A 23,270-nucleotide genomic window follows, 5' to 3' on the forward strand; every position below is an offset into this window, starting at 1 on the left:
TGTTTTCAAAACTTATTATCCTAATTTTAAAAGAATAAACTGATGAAAAGTTTATTTTACAAAAATGCAGATAGACATAAACATACTAAAAATTCCAAAAAACACGAGCAAGGGTTGATAACCGGGCAAGCATATGGTTCAATACTCCTGTCAATAGGTATACAAGTAAAAAATGTCTAGGTTTTTAAAGTAACGCATTATTATGGTGCAGAATAATTTTAGTCTATAAAATTATTTTGCTAATATCGTGTTTAAACTTTATTTAACGAATGAATTTAACCGGACCAGTTTTAGCGCTTCTATTTCCAAACATAGAGCTTATTCTTGCATAATAGAATCTGGAAAGTTTTCTGTTTCTTAATGTGTAAATAATTGCATTTATCCAAGAACTTGTTTTCCTGATTACAAGTGTCCATATAAGTATCTTCAAAGCAGGAGGAATTATATAAATATCATCTTTTGAAAATATAAACGACATATAGTACTGCGCCGCAATGCAAGGACAAAAAAACAACACATGTGCAAGAGAAATTATAACTACCGTTTTTGTGATACGACTTTCAAGTGCTGCGTTTCTCTGAACTTCAAGAGAACTGTGTTTTAATTTTTTCTTAATTCCATTTAACGTTGAAATGTTTGCAACAACAATCATTAAAAGTAAAACCAACGTAAAGCAACCCGTTCCAATGTATAGTAAAAACTGTAGATACATGTTTGAAGAAGCATAGATAAATCCATAACAAATTCCAGCTGAAAAGGAGAAAAAAACAACTAAGACAAAGTATCCAATTGAATATGCATCATTAATAGTAATGCCACAGATCTTATTGTTATACAGAACAGTAAAAAATCTTTCCCATGATATCATTACGAAAATCGAACAGCTCACACCTAGAAACCAAACGCGAAAAAATAATATTGTTGAGATCTCTAAACAACCAAAGTACTCAACACGTTTAAGCAATACAATTTGAGATGTTGAAACTACCATAGTATTTATTATATCAGCAATTGATAAAACTATTACAAGTTTTTCGTTTCGGGAGTAGTTTTTATTTCTTGTTGTAAAGTATAACCCCAAAACTAATGCAAGATTGAATACAAGTGTAAAAACAATATTAACTGCATGACTTGCAATTAAAAAGTAATTGTTTGGATACTTTGCAGAATCCCGGTATTGTAATTGACAAATTAAATCTTTGTTGACCACCATGGTTTTTTTTCTAAAAAAATTTACATAAAAAGTTATAAATCAAAACAAGTAAAAATAAAGATTTCAAACAAACCAAAGAAAGTTCAAAGCAGACTCTGACAACATACAAGTAATAACATTTCTATTTGGGATGACGTTTTTAATTTGGGATGACGTTTAATATACAAAACTTTTATTCTATATTTTTTTACTGAGTCGTTATTTATCCATTTTTATCTTATTTATATAAAGTAATTAATTACAAAAAATTTAAAAATACTAAATAAAAAAAAAATACACTATAGTATATATAATAAATACAAGACAGGAGAAGCTTAAGATGAAAGAATCTTATCATTCACAACTTTGGGTAAAAAAAAAAAGCGTGTTATTAAAAAAAAACTAAATAATGAATCTTGATTGACAGTGCAACTATGCGACGTTTGAATTTTTGAACAGTATTTGTTTCTCCAAGTTTACGTAACAGAGTTGTTAAAAAGTTCTATTACATTGGATTACGATAGGAAATGGAGAATCTTGTAGTTTTTGATTTACGGAGAATCCTCCTTTAGATCAAGTATTGTATTGGTTTGATATATTACAAAAATATTTTTTAAAACCATGGGAGTTTTTTTATACAGACATTTGAGACATATGAGTTTAGGTTTACTTTTACTACCCAAAACAATATTAACATAACATCTAACTCGAACAATATTATCATAACAGTTATTTATGAATGCAAAATGTAGATGAGAATCTTAGATTTGACAAGTTTTAAATAAGATATATATTTTTTTGAGATTATATTGCTAAAATAATTAATACGATCTCTCCAGGATAAATTTTTATATATTAAAACACTTAGTAACTTGTTTGCGAAGGAGCACACAATTTTGATTTTGCTTATACATAATACGAGTAAGGACGCAGGAACATATTAAAACTTTTGTTTAGTCTAGAATAAGGAAAACTTAGTTTTGTTAGTATTTAAAGACTGTTGGTTCCTTGTTTTCAACTTGGAATAGATAGCTAATGTTACTGCGAGCATAAAACAAAGTGGCGTCATTGTTTGATGCTCTATATGGTCTATATTGAGCATATAGAGCATCAAACAATGACGTCTTTCAATTAACATAAATTAAAATGATAGAAGATCCAAGATTAAGCCTTGTGGGGCAACACATGATATTGTAAGTTCATTTGTCTAAAGTTAATTTGACAGTCATTTAAAAATAAAAACTGTTTTTTGTTACAGTTTTCTATCAGTTAAGTTACTAACAAAAATTTACTGATATTTTTGCGATTTTCCATTTTAGTTTTTATAATAAGATCTGATTGTTCCCTTTCCCAACAGGCACTTGTTGTTTGGACCGTTGTCAATAAATGTGTTATTTCTAAAGGTTTCAGTGTAGTTGTCTTTTAAACGTCTTTTAAATGTTTACTAAACATTCTTATGTAAAGAACGTTAAGAAGACAAATGATCAAAAACAATTGATCGCAGGGGTATTGAATGCTTTTGAAAAGTTTAAAAAATACACCTAAACTAAATTTATTATGAAAAGAAGCTGATAGTTTCAACTTGTTGTTTTAGTGCATGCTCTGTAGAGTAACTTGATCGAAAACCATATTGCTTATATTAAAAAAGACTATTTTCCTTCAAAAATCCTATTATACTTAATTCACTTAATGGTTTTTCCAGTATAATTAGGTGTATTTTTTTCCTGAAGGAAATCCATCGTGAAGCAAATATTTTGCTAAGAGAGCTACTACCCTTAATAACTGTGGATTACATCAGGAAGTGAATTTTTTATTTTTTTTTATTAATAAATACCTTTTTTACACAGGGACTAATAAGTTTTAGAATATGTTTTTTTTTCTGTGGAAAAGATTTTAGCTAATCAATTGCTTAAAGTGTTGTTTGTCATCAAAATGATCAAAGCAACAATAATAAATTCTTTTATATTGGTAGTCTGTTACCTCAAACGTTTGCTTTTGGACTCAAACTTTTTTTTTTTTATTGTCATTATCTATTATGGTTATCTACTGAGTTGATGTTACAAAATACATTTACTTTGTTACAAACTTTGTTGCAGTACTTCTATATTTAACGAGTTACATTTACAAAGATTTTATATTTAGTTTAGTTACTTTTTCACTTTCAGAAAAAAAGAAAAAAGTACTTGAACTTTATTGGTTCAAATAAATTGTATAATACGCATAATATCAGGAAAACCAAAACCGGTACCACTTGAAAAGTAGATTCCAATTTTGCATTAAGACGCCAAACTGCATATTGAACACAACAGATAGGTAACCTAAAAACGCAACATAATAAATGAACTGACTGTCTGTTTGGAAAACTATTTAAAAACGTTTATGAGAAAACGCAGCTATGCTATTATATCTCCGCCTTCATCAACGATATACTTGCCGCTCAATATACTTAATAGCTACTCACGTTTATTTGCTGAATATGACGCAGTCTTCAAAAAATATTATTTGATCAGCGTTAACAAAATATCAGGTGTCATGAAACATACAAAACGATTTATTATTAAACAGATGTTATTAATAAATCATTTCGTTAGTGGAACGTATAAACAGTCTGATAACGCCTAAAAGAATCGATAGAATGAATGGCGTTTGAGACAAGCTTTATTTTCCACAGTTTTAACGAGCTAAAGTAGCTGTTACAGCCGAGAATGTCTCTGATATGAAGCTTCTTGCTCAAGCTTTAGATATCCTGGAGTGTGAAAAAAAGTTGTATATCGCATACCTGTAGCTAGTTACAATGACCTTAAAAAGAAAATGCAGTTCCTTCTTCGCAACAGCTCAACCCAGTGCTGCAACCTAATTGTGGTAAACATGGATGCTGACACAGATAGCAGATTCAATTAGTTAATCGCGAACGCAGAATTGTCTGTCGAAATTTTTTTTTTGGATCAAAGACTTCGAAAAAAGGAATTGATTTAAACTTTTTGGAGAACAAAAGAGAAGCTGAATGTTGTTTGATAAAATATAGCAGCTGCCGGGGCCGGATTTGTGACCGGGGCTGTATAAACGTTTATACGTCCTTAAGTATATTATTTATTTAAAATTCATGTTATATTTTGTGTTTATATATGCATATATATTAACATCATTATGATCAACGTGATCATCATAATCATCATTAACATCATGATCATTATCACAATCATCATCATCATCATCATCATCATTTTCATCATCATCATCATTATCATCATCATCATCATCATCATCATCATCATCATCATCATCATCATCATCATCATCATCATCATCATCATCATCATCATCATCATCATCATCATCATCATCATCATCATCATCATCATCATCATCATCATCATCATCATCATCATCATTATTAGGCTTTAGCCTTCCTTTTTTATGCTTTTTCTCTAATATAAATAATCTAGAGCATTTTCTTTCCTTAACTAAAGTTTATTTATACAATATCTAAGGCACTCTCTTCAAGTTTTCTTACTTCTGCCACTACCATTTTCTCCTGAAGCTGCTACCTCTCTACATGCTGTTACCTAAATTACTTTAACGTTCTCTAGCAAATGTTGTTCGATAGAACGTTTTTTTCTAATCAGTCTAAGATTATGCCTCATTTTTTTGTCTTGTTTGAGTCACACCACACATCCATCCAATCATCTTCTCTTTCGGCAAATACTACACCATATAAATACTAAAGTTTATATAAATATGAAAGGATGTTGTATGCCAGCATCTAAATAAATAGCAAACATATGTTTATATCCATAATATGTATGCATAAAACGTATCTTGGAAACTTTTATTCCTTCTTGAGCAGTTGCTTTATTAAACAGTAATAATTTTTTTTATATTTTGTACCAGAACCCGTCTCTTAAGAACAAATATTCTTTTATTACTCAAAGAAGTCAATGTAAAAGGTCCTGTCTGTTATTAATTTCTGTTATTCTCAGTTTACTAAACCTTATACTTTATCACAGATGTTTTAATCACAGATGTTCTAGAGACTTTTCATAAGTCTTCAACAGTGTCATTAACTAAAGTAATACTTACATTTAATCTCTAATTCTTAGATCTGATCTTTTTACTTCTCACCAGAATAAAGCAAAATTGTTTGCAAAGAAATCCTACTCCAATTTGACTCTTGAATCTAATGGCCATACTCTTCCTGATAGTTAAACAGATTTACCCATTTTTAAACATCTAAATCACTCTGGCTTCCGATGCTAAAGTTAATTCTCAATTAAACACTTCTTCAGTTTGTGCTAAGACAAGATTTCCATAATAGTCTAAAAAAGTGTTCTCCATAACTCTAATCAAATTTCGCCAAACTTTAAAAAAAGGCTAAACAAGTGGTTTCAATTTTTCAAAACTCTTTGAATTCTCCAACTATCCTACAATTATAATTGTAGGATAGTTGGAGAATTCAAAGAGAATTCAAAGAGAATTCAAAATATTAGCCTTCGCTCTGTTATTAGTTTTCTTTATATAAAGTTTTTGAGATTATTAAATTATTTCTTTCTAGCTGCAGTATTAAAGTTATTCAAGAATGCCTACACTCTTCATTATTTCAGGTAACTTTAAGGGTACCACAAAGTTCAATCTTTGCTCCTGTAATGTTTCTTATCTACAATAACAATCTACATGAAAATTTTACATCTAAAATGGCTTTATTTGCTGACAAATCAACTTCATACTCTTGTCTTGACAAAAAAATTTTCAGAACAAGCAGCCGGTTTTTAATATGATCTCTCTTCTGTAACAGCCTAAGGCTTGCAGTGACTTGTGAATTTAAATTCTGGACTTGAAATCCACAAATTTTGTTAGACAACAAAACTAATTTATTTATTTCAAAAAAATATTGTAATATGATTGACATTCCTATATTGACTAATACCAACCCTCTTACTCTCAGACAAATTCTAAAAGCACACTGTAAATGTAATTAGACCTGCTTTATCTGCCAAGCTTAAGCCACTCTCCCATTGTTGTAAGGTTGTATTTCTTACCTTTTTCTACAAATACCATCATGGTCAATGTTCAAATGAGCCATTATCACTATTACAATAAACCAAAACTCATTCTTACTTGGCTTCTTACTAAACAAGTTGCTTCCTTTTTCTGCATCTGCACCTTCATGTTAACTCTTACCCATTTTCATGTTTTCCTTTTTTATACAACTACAACTTTTTGAGTCTTCAGTTAACCGTTTCCAAGTACCAATCCTCTATTTTAAAATAACTCATAACTTAATAGTGGTTGCTTGCAATTTTATTGCAAGTAAATTAAAAGTAAATTTTAAGTAATAATAAGTAAAAATTAGAATTTAAAATATTATAAATAATTTAAAGGATATAAAAATAAATTATCATGCAATAAAAATTACAAATTTTTTTCTAACCCCTGCTATAAATCCTTGCATAATTTTGTTTCGCCAGGGCCGGGGCCGAGGCCAGGTTTTCAAAAAGTCTTATTTTTAGCCCCGGTCATTTCCTACGTAACACTTGATATAATAACATTATTTTAACAACATTAGTAACACCAATTCATCACATAATGACCTTACATAACGCGACCTGCAAAGTATTTTTTACTTTGTTACTAAAAGTATTTTTAACATACTTTTTTACTTTTACTTAAGTAATTTCAGTTTAGCACTAAATTTTACTTTTACTTAATTACTTTGTAATAAAGTAAAATGTGACGACCCCAACCTGATTATCTATTTCTATATCAACTACTATGTATAATTTAAAAAGCAAACAATTAATTTTTAATGCAACGTGACATAGTAGTAAATTTTAAAACTCTCAAAAATCAGTGGTTTCTTTTTACCCCATAAAACCTTTTTTTTTTTAAAGTACGTATCCGATCTACTTAATATTTATTAAAGTAAGCAATGGATTAATAAACTTAATATTATTTATTATTATTATTATTATTTAATAAATATATAATATTATTTATTATTATTAAATTTAATATTATTATTTAATAAATATATAATATTATTTATTATAATTAAATTTATTATTATTATTTAATAAATATATAATATTATTTATTATTATTAAATTTATTATTATTATTTAATAAATGTATAATATTACTTATTATTATTAAATTTATTATTATTAATTTATATAAATAATAAATTTATTAAAGTAAGCAGTAAAGTAAGCTTTACTAAAGTACTCCAGTGAGCAAGGTTATAAAAGAACGCCAACAACATGCGAACGCTGGTTAACCAAGGTTGTTGGTTAACCAAGGTTGTTTGGTTAACCAAGGTTGTTTGGCGCACAAACATCTGCGTCACAAAAGTTTTTGCTGCTCTGAGCCGACAATAAATATTAATAATAAAATATAAAAACAAAATAATATAATACATATTTTGATTTAGCTTTTTTAAAAACTGTTTATATAAGTTATATAAGCAACTTTACATGAATACTATTACCGAATGCATAATAAAAAATGGTTCATAAATAAAAAAAAACAACAGAATTTCCCGCCAAAAATTTAAATTTAAACTAGGGTTTTTGGTATTTGTGGGAAGCTTTTGATGTGTAAATTACTATAATAATATTTAAAAAATAATATTTTAATTTAGTTCAAAATGAGAAATAAAAACAAAAAAAATGGTGGCCTCCTAACTCTCCAGATGTTAATCATCTGGTGTATTCAAAGTGGGCTAAGCTTCAGTCAGATGCATGAGCAAAAACCCTACTCAAGCACTGGGTCTTTCAAGACTCCCCTTATTAAGGCCTCAGATCGTTTTTCGAGTGATTACATCCAAAAGACGTACCATGGATTTAGCGGTTGAAAATTACTTTAGACATGGTAGGAAACAATTTTTATTTTAGAAATTTTTTTGTAAAAAGATTTTATTTTTCATAACAAAAAGTTTGTCTTTTCTGTTCTATTTGCATCACTTTTTATTACGCACCCGGTATTTATTATTACCCAGCCTTAATTTATAATTAATTTTTTTTAACAATACCTCGATGTTGCGTCGTTGTATTTTTTGAGAACAATAATATCAGTAAAAACAACACTAATCAAAAAATGACATTTACAGTAAATAAGATCAAATGGAGTATAAATAAGAACGTGCAACTAATCAGGAGCAAAATAACTTATTCACTTATGTTCTATTAAAAAAATAATTTATTCACTTATATTCTATAAAAAATAATTTATTCACTTATATTCTATAAAAATAATTTATTCACTTATATTCTATTAAAAATAATTTATCTACTTATATTCTATTAAAAAATTAATGATCGAGTAAAATGGTGAACGCCAAATAAAAGAACATAAAAAACTATATTAATAAGTTTTATCATTTTTTATTTAAATGTTGTACATAAGAGTTTTATTAGAAAATACAAAAAAAAAAAGTATAATGATTTTTATTTAAAAACATTTGCCAAAAAAACTTAGTATTTAGTCGATTCGTGGGTTATTCAATAGCAAAATAAAATTCATTTGTCGTCTTAGCATGACCATTGGCGTCATTAGTACAAGGTGTTGTTCCAAAACTTCTTTCAGCCCATTTTTATATTGAATTTAATTTGACTATAAACATTTTAATTTTAGCAATGCGTTGACCGTCTATTTCTAGGGATGACAGTTTTACGCTTGATAGACAGAAACCCGTTTGAAAACCAGTGCTTGAGATATTTATCGTAGTTATATTTGTAAAAGCAATAAGGAGCTGAATGAAAAGGAGAGGAAAGTTCTGTTTTCACTTTGTTTATTAATTAGAAAAGACAACAAATGTAAAATTTTTTAAACTTATTTAATAGTGTAAACCCATTGCTTGATAACTTGATAGCTTACACTTGTAGCTTATTAATTTAAGAAGTTAACGTTTTCTTTATAATAAACTAGTCAGCATAAATACTATTTAAATAAATAGTTTTTATTTCATTACTTTTATGTAACTAATTGCTTGAAGTTAAAAAAATTATTTATCGTAGATAATTTAAAAGTGAATGACTTTTATACATAATAATAAGTTTATGGATAGATAAAACTCGTAGTGCTAGTAAAAGCTAGTAAGTGTGCAGGTTCGTTTGAAGATATATATATATATATATATATATATATATATATATATATATATATATATATATATATATATATATATATATATATATATATATATATACATATATATATATATATATATATAAACCTTGACAACTAAATCATAAAATTATTAAAATACAGTTAATTCCGGGTAAATCAAACACCGGCTAACTCGAACTTTTGTTATCTCGAACTATTTTCTATAGTCCCTTGAAAACAACAACAATTGCTTTACTTTGCTTAAGTCGAACATTCGTTTAGTCTAACCGTTTTCCTTGGTTCCTCGGAGGTTCGAGTTAACGGAAATTTACTGTAGAAATATTCAAAAATATATTAAAAAAATAAATAATTAAAAAAATAGATAACGTAGTAAACAAATTTTATTCTTTTAGGAAAAACTTCATCTGAGGAAGAAACCAAATGACTTTAGTAGAATAATGATTACATTTTTGAATTTAAACTTAAAAAAAAAAGTTTTAGTCGTACCATCCTTAGAAAATCAGCTTTAATCACCAGACCAGAAGCAGCTTTAATCTGATTAAATAAACTATTTAAATGTCATTTAATTCTAACTAAATATTTTTATTAAAATTTTAACAACCATATAAATATCGCAAAATAAAAAAAACTTACTTTGTTAAGAAAGATATCTGACCTCTGAAAGTAATGCACAAAACATAAAGTTTTTCCGTTTTTTTTAGAAAAAAAAAAAAAGTGGTTTTAACTTATTAGAGTTATCAATGACTCTATTTTAGGACCATTCTTGTTCATTTTTTACATTAATGATTTATATATAACATCAATAAATCTTATCTTTCTTGACTTTTTTAATTTTGATTACAATAATATAATCATTTATAAAAATAGCTTACAAGAAGACAAGTTAAAAAAAAATTAGTTTTATATTATATAAGTTAAATGTTCCATAAAGTTCCATTAAATAAGTAAAGCAAAAGATGTAAAACTTCTAGAAACATCTTAGGTTATAATCAATAAAAATACGATTAAAAGAGATAATTTATGAGATTTAAAAAAGTAAACTCTAAATAAATTTTCATGAATAAAATTCATAGAAGTTTTACTATAAATCTATTTGCTATAAATTGTAAAGAAAACTTACTTTTCCGCACAGATTCTATACCAACTTTAGAGAATATTTTTAAATATATACTAAATGATAAAATTAGCTGAACTTGTAAACTAAACAGTGAGGGTAATAACCCTTTGGAAAATATCAATAAGTCTAAAAAAGTATTTGTTACAACTTTAATGAAATTTGATCTGAGATCAGTGTCTAAGTCTGCCAGCTGGGAATTTCATGTAAGGTATCCAAAATAAAAACAATCGAGGAGTATTTATAAGCTCTTAAAAAAATAAAATTGAGACTAAGACTTTTAAGGCTATTTAAAAAGTTTTACGAGTGATGAGACCTCAAAAGTATGACTTTGGAATAGCTCTGACATATTTAGTAAAAACACCTCTAATAGTAACCAGCAGAAAAAATTAGGAATGAAATTTAACTTAGTTGGAAGTATTTCTTTTTAAATGATTTTGTTATATAAAATTTTGTGAATCTACAATACAAATTGCATTATGAATAAGAAGTAATGTAAAAAAACATGGTTAATTTGAGCGTTGTACTTTATTTTTGTTAATGACTGTGTGTTCCCACTCTTTGGAAACATTGGAAATCATTTATAAACGAGTTTCTATATTTTAGATATCTATATGTTCTAAATTATTTATAATATTTCTAAATTGAGATAAATAAGTAATTATTAAAGTAATATAGTAAGAATCTACCGGCCCTCAACCGGCCATTCGCTACAATAAGTTGATTAGAAAAATTAAAGCTAATATACAAAAAGCATATCAAAATAGTCAACGTGTTGTCTTAGATGTTTATAGATAACACTTTTTTTGAACCTGTAAACCATTTAGCAAAATGAACACATTTTACAACTGCTTTTTTGTTGAATAAGTTATGTTATCAAACTTAAGGTAGTATTTGTCTGAGAGCGCGCAAAAGCAATTGTGTCGCGGCTCCACATATCAGCGACTATAAAAATGCATTATATACGCCTCATTTTATTTAACAGATTTTTGAATAGTATTGTTTTGATAAAAAAATTTACGACACATAATCTTCTAAAAAATATCGTAAGATGTTTTTTAAAAGATAAGATTTCATCAACCTAATATATATATATATGTATATATATATATATATATATATATATATATATATATATATATATATGTATATATATATATACATACATATATATATATATATATATATATATATATATATATATATATATATATATATATATATATATATATATATATGTATATATATATATACATACATATATATATATATATATATATATATATATATATATATATATATATATATATATATATATATATAGATATAAATATATACATATATATATATATATATATATATATATATATATATATATATATATATATATATATATATATATATATATATGTATATATATATATATATATATATATATATATATATATATATATATATATATATATATATATATATATATATATATATACATATAAAAGTAAGATGGAAAAAAAAAACAATTTTTTTACGGTACTTAAAGTTTCATGCCGTTTGCGGCACTCATCAACCATACATTTAAATCAAGAAAAACCCGTTCAAAAATATAATTAAAAAACCGTTACAAAATTAAAAAAAAACAACGGAATGAGTTCTGACGTCAAATAATAGTAATAATAATTATAATATGGAAAAACATCTTTTTTAATCGCCAGTATCATATTGGGAAAAAAGAAATCTGTTTCTATATCTACATTTAGAAACAATCTCACTCCTTTTATTCGATAAATTAGTATTTTTAAAATATAAAATTTCATATTTTTCGGTGAAACATAATTTGCAAGATTTGGATGTTGGATTATATGCTTTACATCGCCTGAGAATATTCCACTTAACTATAGTAACTAAATTAGCTTCTTTTATTTATTACTAAAAACTACCAAGCCATTGTCACGGTATAAACCAACCTTAAACTTGATATATAATATTTTGAAATTTGATAAAGAAGAAATATTCCTTTTCGCTCACAAACCTCTGCACCCTCGAACACCCCCATGGAAAAATCAAATAAACCACTTGATTGCTTTATCCAAACTTGATCATTATTAAAAAGCAAAGACTTTCTTGGATGAAAAATTAGTGATATGTTCTCTTTACTTAATGTTAGGTGTTGCTTCGCAAAATTGATAGAGTCTTTAAGAAGTGTTTCACTGATAGAAGGGTAGAAGTCAATAATATCAAAAGCTAAAAATTTGTAAAGGTGTTTATCTTTTATGACCTTAAACCAATCGATAACAATTTGAGTGTTTTTCCATTGATTTAATTGTAATGTAATACTTAGGTCTGTATTAATTTTAAAAAGAATATCTTTACTAATTCTATCAACCTCGTTTTTAGCAGGATTCAATAAACGGACAGTCGGATTGTTTTCAAAACTATCTTTATGGTCTTTTGTTTGATAAAACAATTGGAAGATGTATTAATGTCAATTTTATTGAAAACTTCATGATTTTTCAAATAACGTTTACCTTCTAAGTTTACTAAATTTATTATGTTTGAGTTAGATAATGTATAGTTTGAAGTGATTTCTTAACAAGTGGTTATAATCATTTTTAGATAAATTGTAAAGATTGGTTGTTTTATCAGCATACGTATAAGTTTACCTTTTTTTATTTATTTATTGATCTATTTTGTGATTATTTCACTTTACATTGATCACTCTCAAATCGAAAAAAATTGATTATTATTATTACATAATCAAAACAACAATAAATAAATATATATATATATATATATATATATATATATATATATATATATATATATATATATATATATATACATACATATGTATATATATATATATATAACCTATACCATTAATTTGATTCTAGTTTCATTTAAATCTAATATGTTGTTTTTGTTTCTTATAATTTTATTTATTGAAAGTTTTAATGCATAATATTTATAATAATGAGAATAGTCTCATTAAAAATGAGACAATTCTCAGAGGGAGGTAATATTCTTGATGAAAAAAGAACTCGTTTGTTGCTAAAAACTGGATTGCAAGTCTTTTTGCACCACAATATTCCTAAATTTTTAGAAATCCTTACATAAGGGGTTACTATAAATAATATTAGGCAAAGCTACAATTACGCGGTCTAAAACAATTTTATTTTTTCGCTTGTTGGAATTTCTTGTGTAGACTTGCTCAAATAGATGACTTTTTAATATAAACATGAAGAAATATTTAGTACATACATCGACTATCTTACTGCCTGCTGCAAAAAGGGAGTGCTGCTACATCAATTATCTTATAGCTTACTGCTACAAGAGAGTGTTGCTTCATCGACTATCTCATAGCTTGCTGCTACAAAGAAGTACTGCTGTATCGACTAAGGGTTTGGCATGGGGCAGCAATCTTTTTTCTTTTATTATTTCAATTAAAGTTTCTAATGTTTAAAAAGCCTCCACTGACGTGAACGCAACAAGTGAAAATATAAAGTTATTTTTACCACTTAACTGTAGCTTTACCTAAAATTACATTGTGTTAGTTAATTTTGTATTTTTTACCTAGGTTTACTTATGGTTCTTCATTGCCCTGTACAACAATGATTTTTTGATTTGATTTACACAGTCTGTGTCACAAATCTTAAAAAAAAAGTAAAAAATAAATTCTGGCATTCCGGCCTGAAATAATGTAATTCCGGCCGCAACCGGATTGACCTAAAAATCAAAACATTTTTAATTCAAAAAGAAGTTGTATTAAAAATTCTTTAAATTGAAACTGCAAATGTGTGTTGAATAGATCAAGAAAAACATTTTTTGCAAATATGAAAATATTAGAGCGCTGCTTTCAGAATCTATAGTTTCTTAGTAAAAACTAAATTTTCTTTAGTAGAATTTACTTTAACTTATTTTCTTATTCCTTTTGTTTGTTCTTCTGATGCCAAATTGTTTTTTTGTCCAAATATTAGTCTCACAACCATATGTGTTTCTAAGAAATTTTGTTGTTTCTGTGCAATCTTTGTCCGAATATCTTAAAAAGGGTTTTTTAGAGCACAAATTTTATAATATTTTTTACAGTAAATTTTATTTTATCGTTAATGAATTTCATATTATTGACGTTTTAAGTTCAAAGTTATAACTTAATTGACATTATTGATAAGGGATATAAAAATATCAATTAAACAATATAACACAAAACTAAACATAAAAAAAATCACCAGCTTTTTCTCGGTTGACTCTCTGGTTCAAAAAAAAAAGTCAAATTAAGTGCGAAATAAAATGAATAAATAAATGAAATAAATCAAAATCACCATGTCAGATTTACCTTCTGCTTACAATTACACCAGCTATAGCTGGCCAAGTTGTTGGACATTAGAGCAAAAAATAGAGTTTTGTTTCAAAAACGAATGGCTCTGTTTTTGACAAAAAAAGCTTGGGTCAGGTAGAAAATGTCCTATTTGTAAAACGTCAGTACATTTTTTAGTTTTTGAGTCCAGTTTAATGTCTGACTTTTTGTAATTAACTACAAAAACATCATTTGGTACATTGATGCAGCAAAAAGATTACAAAAGCGCATTGGACCAGCTTTATAATTGCATTTAGCATAAAGTGCTTTACCATAAGACTGCCACAAATGTGCAAAAACTTCATATTATTACGTTTCACATAATAATAAACAAATTTATGGATGTCTTACATTTGTTTTGAAACATAGATTTTTCCCAAGTTTTCTTTAAATTATTATTATTTTTTAACATCTTCGCTTCAAAAAAAGGCTGCAAACAACCACTATTAAAGTTGAAAGTTACTGGAAGACAAAAAATGAAGATTATAGAGCAAGAAAACGATTGGCAGAAGACTTATAAGATTGCAAATTATATGAATCAGGAAAGCAAGATGAAGGAAACGAATTCCAATAAACTGATGTTCGAGGAAAACAACTAGACGAATAAAAGTTTTTGGAGCGCTTACTAACAGTCACAGAAAAAAGATGAGACTTAATTGAATGACGAGTAACACGAGAATGAATTTTAGTAGATGGCACAAGAGACGCTAGCTCTTTAGAGCAGTGCTCATGATGACTCATCGAGTATATTAAAGTTCACAAATATAGGAAGATCTAATTTAATGCAATAACAATTAGCTACAAAAAATTAGTTTTATCTGAATTAAAGTTCACCAGCCACTGTGAGCCCCGTGCTGTTGCAGAATTGAGATCCTTTTCAAGCTCAAATGCCTCCTCCAAGCAATCAGAGAGTGTTGGCTTATTATAACAAGAATAAATGGAAGTATCATCAGCGAACAAGGCCACCTTAGATGTCAGAATATCTGGATGATTATTTATGTAAATTATAAGAGTATAGGGCCAATGATCGAACCTTGAGGAACCCCTAAAGTTTCAGGATATAGCAAAGAGTGCTGTCCATCGAGGACAACTTTTACACTACGATTGGAAAGGAAGGACTCAATCGGATCCACTGTAAAATGAAAGCTTTAAAAATGTCAAGAGCAATGGCCTTAACCTCTCCAACTTTATCTAATGTATGATAAAACCTATTGGTTATTACTATTAGCTGTCGAACAAAAAGATCGAAATCCATATTAATGATCAGAAAGTTATTAGATTCAAGATGAGAGATTAAGTGTTTGTAAATTAAAGATTCAAAAACCTTGCTTATGATAGGAAGAAGACAAATAAGACGGTAGTTAGATAAATTAGATCGCTCTCCAGAATATATGAAAATAGGGATAACAGATGCCGCTTTCCAGCAGGCTGGAAAACAAGACTCTGATAGGCACTTGTTAAATAGTTTTAAAAGTATAGATGACAGCTCCGGATAACATATCGGCAAGACTATAACAGATATGTTGTCTAGACCACAAGCTGTAAAAAAGTCTAAGCAGGAAATCACTTTAGATACAAAATCTGGAGTGATACGAATGTCAAGCAATGGATCAACCTGTTTGACGGCTATATCAGGTGGAACGCAACTAGTAGAATTAAGAGATGATATTGATGAAAAGTTCTCAGCAAACAACTGAGCTTTGTCTTTAGGTGAGGTGACAAAGTCTGAACCATACAAGAGAGGTAGAATAGCAGATTGCCCTTATCATTGATACTATTAAAGATTCTCCAGAAGTAACAAGAGCCTAATTTTTGTGATGAAATACGAGATTTTATGACCTGAGAATAGCGGGCTTTGGCATTAGACAAAACCTTTTTACAATCGTTTCTGGCAGTAATAAATAGACCGCTGTTTTCTGGAGAACTGTTTTGCTGATAGATATGGACGTAACGGTTTCGATTGGCAGCTCAATGTGAGGAAAACAATGGAGAAGTTGTTCCATAAAATTTGAGACTGGCTTTAAACTTGAATAAAACTTAAATAAACACGATAAAAATTTTTTATTTGGTTCTTAGAATTAAATATGCAGAATAGGAAAATAAAAATAAATTTATCTCAAGACTCCAAATTTTTTTTTTAAGAAGCAGCATATTGTGGGGTGTTCCTATATATGTGTATAGGATGTATACCAATTTTTAGGTCTGTGCTAGCCTCCGTAGGGGTCGCACACAAAATCTGATTTTTAAGCATTTTAAAGAAAAAGGGGGTATAAGAAACTTTTATATATAACTATTTTATAACTGTTTTATTTTATTTTATATAATTGTAATGATTTAGATATACTACAAAAATGTTCTACTAAAATACTGTTTAGGTATTTTATTAGAATAGGGGTTTAAGATGTTTAAAAAGGATATAAGCTTTAAAATGCTTTCTTTTCATATATATTACCTTTTCTAAGCAAAAAAACAAAACTTTTAAGAATATAAAAAAAAATAGAATGAAAAATTTTTATAGGCTACAAAAAAATGCATATTTTTATAAATGTTTTATTTCCATTGCGCTTTCCAATCAAATTTAGGCATTTTCCCCCTGGACTCCAACAGGTTTATTACACATTTGTGACGTATTTTGTAGCCATATCTATTTTCTGATGCCTTTCAAACCTTGAAGTTTGAAATGTCTATTGGATTCGCTAGTAAACCTGGATTTAAGTATCCTTTGAATAGCTGTAGTTCTAACTTGTTTTCATTCATCACTTATCATCGCCAATAAAATGTTCTCTGGGTTAGTGAAATATGAGTTTTGCTTCAAAACTTGCTCCATTACCTCCTTATATTTTACATCAATAATTGCATTTTTAACTAGTTGAGCAATATACCAAAAATTTTGAGCACCATTGATTTCCAAATAACTTGATTTGATTTGGAACCATCCTGGTGCATAGCATTGCATAATTATTGTAACCAAGTCAATAAGTTCTTTTGTTGGCTTTTCTGTAGAAATGTAAAAGCGTAGAATACGATTTGCTCTTGTGAGCCACCGAGCATGATGAATGTTTCCGGGAGAATTTTTAGAGATTTCATTTGAAACATCTCCTGATTAAATAGATAAACAGATACTATAAAGATATTTTTGATCTGAACTTAATTCACTAAAGATATTATCTGGAATTAAATGAAAAGAACCATTGATTTTTTTGAAAGGAACTACTTCTAAATTAGTTAAGTTTTCTGTTGTTTTTTTACCAATTTCTCCTTTAAATGATCCGGGGCCAGAAGTTTTTACATCAATCAACTCAAATACATATTTAAATGGAAATTCATTCAAATGTAGCAGACAAACGAGCCACTGCATTGGTCTATCAAGTTCTGTTTCAATTAATTTTATCACTCCTCCAAATTTTCTAGTATTTACTACAGTTGCATCACATAAGAGAGCATTTAAAGAACCGCTGCTGCCAGTTTCAAATATTAAATGAAGAATTTCATTAGCAATGCAGCGAGAAGTTCCATTATCAGGTGTTAGATGATCTATATAGCTGCTGCTTGGTTCTCTAACAATTGTAATATGTTCTTCTTTAATTATCCCCGCAGTTGTTATTGTATTATCTTTTCTTCCATCAAAACCAATACATTGTAATTTCAAAAATTCGCATTTTCTCTCATTTACATTTTTTTGTCCAACACGAAGTCTTTCTCTTTCTACTTTTTTTCTATCAAGCATATTTGATTCATTTAGTATACCCATGTCTTTTAGAGCAGCATTGACAATAGCAGCAGTTTCTCTGCAACTGACTCGATAACGATCTGCTATGATTGCTAGTTCATTGTAATGAAACCTATTTTGGTTACATTTTTTTAAGACATTAGATTTATATAGCTTGTCATATTCATTATTAGATTCATCTAAAATGATATTATCCTCAGATTTATAAAAATTGTCATCGGTAATTTGTCTATCAGTGTCTTTCTCAACATTTGAATGTGTATTTAACTGTTTTTTTTTCTTTTTTCAGTTTTCTTAGTAGATGAGTAGGCACGATCAAGTAGTCCAAGTTGATTTGTGCGTTTCTTTTGCCCAACCAGCGCATCCCATTCTTTTATTGGGACTTTAAAAGTACATCTGCATTTCTTTCTTTATACTCCTAAATCATAACAGTTGCATGAACATATGTCAAACATGTTGTCAAAAGCTTTCAATTTGTCATAAAAACTAATGTTTCTATTAAGTCTTGAAGTTTTATTTAAATTGGATGCTCTTTCCATTAATCTACATACTTTTGAGAATACTCTCTCTGTTTCGATTGTTGGAATTTCGAATTTATGCCAAAAAATTTGTAACATTCATGAGCAAAGCTTGATCCTTTGCCTTTAGCATCTTCATTTCTACAAACATAATAGCAATATTCCACAACATCTCTTTTTGTAGGAATTATTGCAGTCAGAAATTTAGAACCTTGTCCAAATGTTAAGTTGTCAGTTTTATTGCGAGTATGAAATGTTGCCTAATAAAATGAAATGTTGATTAATATCGAATAATACGCCCACCCCAATAAATAAAAGATTTATTTGTTTTAAAATATACTTCGTAATATAAAATTTAAACTAAATTAATTGTTTTCCATATGCTTATTAATGTTTTTAACAGAATTGTGGCTATGAAAATAGCCTAGTTTTGAAGCAAATCTAGCATTGATATCCAAAGATAGAAAAAGTCGATCCTTCAAGAATATCTAAAAAAAAAATTAGATTTTTAAATAAATATATAAATCACCATAGCAAAACCATTATTAATAGAAAAGGCCTATGTCCTGAAAAATAAAGTAATATCTCATATGTTATAAATATGTGATTACTGCATAATTTAATCTATAAGTATAAATTAACCTCTTTCCTGACTTAATAAAGATCCATAGAACCAATAGTCTATTTTTCAGTTTTCATGCTCTGAGTTAAAACCTACCAATGATAGATAAAATACATCAGATATTTAAAATAATTACTAAAAAAAACCCATCAAAAATTAGGGGACAAAAAAGGTTTTTGTTTTCAGTTAAAAATAAATTAAAATAACTTAACTTATGATGCAAAACACATTATGCCTTTAAAACAGAAATGTTAATGGAACCAAATGAATTCTTCGATTTGTTGTCTGAAAAAGAAAAGATATGATGTATAAAAATAATAATCAAAAAAACTGATTGATTTAAACTACTTAACACTAACATCCAGGTGTCCATGCATGCAAAAGGTCATCTTTCTAAAAAATAATAAATAGTATATCAAAAGCCAGGTTATTGACTCAAAACCAATAGTAAATGAGATTTGATTTCCCATAGCATGTTGCAACCAAGTCAACCCTGGTTGTTGGATGTCGGTAACTACCTGACTACCTAAAATAAGATCTGATACATAAAAATAATCAATGAAAGAATTATATCTTTTCATAATTTTATCAACAACAGCAAAAAAAAAGAAAAATATTGAAAAAATATTGCTTACCAGTACACTTACTTAATATCAGTAAATGAAAACTATTAATGCAAGTATATAAACTCTATTATGATTTACAATAACACATACCTTATTATAATCAATTTGCACATCATTTTTTTATGATATTACCATATTACCACTGATGATGTCGGCAGATAGTTGTTATTTGCTCATTTCATACTCGACAGCGTCATCATTCTCATTTTCATTTGGTTTCCAATAAGAAACTATGTATATACCACTGCTCTTCTTTTTAATGCTAAGAAGTCTACTAAAATATATATCTTGGCTGTTAGTGGCTTTATCAAGCCACTAACCCCTAAGGGAAACACTTTATCAATTTCTTCAATATTAGAAGCCTCATTATTTTCTAAGTCAGGAAATATTTCTTTTATCTGATAAGGCATACAATTTTTAAAATCTTTTTTTATATTCCTCTGTTCTTTGTTCTTTTAATTTTGAATTTTGTCAGTCATTCGCTTTATAAGTTCTGATATCATTTTTTTATGACATTGTGCATTTGCAAATCGAGTTTTTCTGGCATTAGAAATAGCCCATTATATTATTTTGTTTTGAATATCAGTAGGCTTTTTGGAAAGTAGAGCAGTTGTTTTATTTTTACAAGGATGAAGTTTTGAAAGAACACAAAGCGTGGCATTTGGAGCTTTTTGCTTTGCAGCACTAAATATACCCATAAGTTCTTCTGAGTCAATGTTGTGAAGCCTTGCTGATTTAGTCTGGTTCATAATTTGATCATTAGAACTCATTTTGAACTGACACTTGTACTGCCTGTAAATGACACTAACAACAGCTTTCAGACATTCAGCTAATGTTTTACTCATTACATCACTTACTGGGCAAAAGCTGATTATTCAATCAAAAACGGGATCTTTAATAATATTTCCAAAAAAATCAGTTTTTTGTTTAATTAGAGGATTCTTGCTTCTTTCAATAAGAGTGTTCCGAACATTTTTGACATTTTTGCAAAATATGTAGTCAAGTTTCTAACCTAGTGTGATATAAAATTTTGTCATCCAAGGACATAACTCGGGTACATAACTCACGGAAACCTGAAATAAACAATTTATAAACAAACCATAGTATTAGTCTCTAATAATCTATAATCCCCTAACTATTGCTGAAAGTATCATTACTATTGGTTTTAAAGGTTTATCCCATAGCCTTTAATATTGCACCCCTTCCTATCAATTTAAGATCTAAATGTGACCAAGAACGGAAACAATCATATAAAAGCTTCGCCTGTTTCAGATGTAAAATCTTGAAACAAACTGTCAGATCTCCACAAAACGCTAAGCCAGAAAACAGAAATGTCTTCAATATTTCATAGTGATAAATCAAAATACCACATGTGTGAAAAAGAATGTGTAGTCTGTTCCCTCCATAGCGTGGTAGCAGTCCTCTGGGCAACTTGGGTTGGTCTAAAAAGGATATAAAACCCTTTGGGTCACCTTTAAATAGCATAAAGTAATTATTTTAAAGAGCATAAGGAGCATGTGAAATAAGAAACATTTGTATGCTAATAAAAATATTCTAGATTTATATATTTTATTTCACAAAATTACGTTGTATTAAAGTAAAAAAGTGGGATTAAGATTATATATGTACTTTTTGCATTCTTGTAGTGATGTTTGTTTTGCTGTAAAACAATATTTGCTGCAATGCAGTCTCTTCCAAAAAGTTTTCCTTTAGATGTCTCTAATGCTTTGAGTGAAGGCTTGCACGAACTGGTCATTGTGTCCAAGGGGTGAAGGTGACAGTTTAGCTCATTTAATGATTTCTGCCAAAAAAGGTTTAACTTAGTAACTGACGCATGATTTGTTGCTACTCTGCCACTCACTGTGTTAATTATGTTTCCAATAATAGTACTTTGCCCATCATTTTTTTTATTAGAAAGATAATCTTGTGGCATTACATTTTAAATATAATTTCTGGCATATGACCGTCACGGCTGGCTCGGATGTAGTCCAATCTGGACGTCCAATTTTCGATGACTTTTTCCAACATTTGTGGCCGTATATCAGCAATAACACGGCGAATGTTGTCTTCCAAATGGTCAAGCGTTTGTGGCTTATCCGCATAGACCAATGACTTTACATAGCCCCACAGAAAGTAGTCTAGCGGTGTTAAATAACAAGATCTTGGAGGCCAATTCACAGGTCCAAAACGTGAAATTAGGCGGTCACCAAACGTGTCTTTCAATAAATCGATTGTGGCACGAGCTGTGTGACATGTTGCGCCGTCTTGTTGAAACCACAGCTCCTGGACATCATGGTTGTTCAATTCAGGAATGAAAAAGTTTGTAATTATGGCTCTATACCTATCACCATTGACTGTAGCGTTCTGGCCATCATCATTTTTGAAGAAGTACGGACCAATGATTCCACCAGCCCATAAAGCGCACCAAACAGTCATTTTTTCTGGATGTAACGGTGTTTTGACATACACTTGAGGATTATCTTCACTCCAAATGCGGCAGTTTTGTTTGTTGACGTAACCATTCAACCAGAAGTGCGCTTCATCGCTAAAGAAAATTCGCTTATGAAAATCGGGAACAACGGCAATCTCGTTTTGGGCCCATTCGACGAATCTACGCCTTGCTTGATGATCGTTTGGCTTCAATTCTTGCACGAGTTGGATTTTTTAAGCACGCATACCAAGATCCTTCCGCAAAATCTTCCATACAGTGGATGGACACAGATCCAATTCCTGTGCTCGATGGCAATTGACTCATTCGGGTCTTCCGCAATGCTACGCTCTACAGTAGCAATAGCTTCTTCTGTACGCAGCGTACGGCGTCTCTGGGGATGCGAGTTATCAAAAAGAGTAAACGTGGTGCAAAAACGTTCCATGGTTAATCGAATTAACTGCTCTGATGGATGATTTTGTCGAAGATAAAATGGACGTAGAGCGCGATACGTATTCCGCACAGAACCATTATTTTCGAAATAAAATTGAACTATTTGCAAGCG

The 23,270-nt window shown here is 28.6% G+C and overlaps 2 protein-coding genes across 2 annotated transcripts; both read right to left on the reverse strand.

Annotated features, from left to right (window-relative positions):
* On the reverse strand, positions 1 to 10,030 carry LOC124809259 (uncharacterized). The gene is made up of 2 exons (XM_065819144.1): positions 9,950 to 10,030; positions 1 to 1,223 (listed from the first exon to the last, which is right to left on the reverse strand). Exon 2 carries the CDS (start codon positions 1,211 to 1,213, stop codon positions 263 to 265), a length of 951 nt encoding a protein of 316 aa, XP_065675216.1. The 5' UTR covers positions 1,214 to 1,223; positions 9,950 to 10,030; the 3' UTR covers positions 1 to 262.
* A 12,179-nt stretch (positions 10,031 to 22,209) lies between these two features.
* Positions 22,210 to 22,713, reverse strand: LOC136091863 (uncharacterized). The gene has a single exon (XM_065819576.1). It carries the CDS (start codon positions 22,711 to 22,713, stop codon positions 22,210 to 22,212), a length of 504 nt encoding a protein of 167 aa, XP_065675648.1.
* Positions 22,714 to 23,270: the final 557 nt, after the last annotated feature.

The sequence above is a fragment of the Hydra vulgaris genome, chromosome 15 (assembly GCF_038396675.1).
Source record: "Hydra vulgaris chromosome 15, alternate assembly HydraT2T_AEP".
Lineage (NCBI taxonomy): Eukaryota > Metazoa > Cnidaria > Hydrozoa > Anthoathecata > Hydridae > Hydra > Hydra vulgaris.

Bases quoted from the DNA above. Each gene is read 5' to 3' on its own strand.
- LOC136091863 (XM_065819576.1), bottom strand. From the start codon at position 22,713: ATGACTGTTTGGTGCGCTTTATGGGCTGGTGGAATCATTGGTCCGTAC.
- LOC124809259 (XM_065819144.1), bottom strand. From the start codon at position 1,213: ATGGTGGTCAACAAAGATTTAATTTGTCAATTACAATACCGGGATTCT.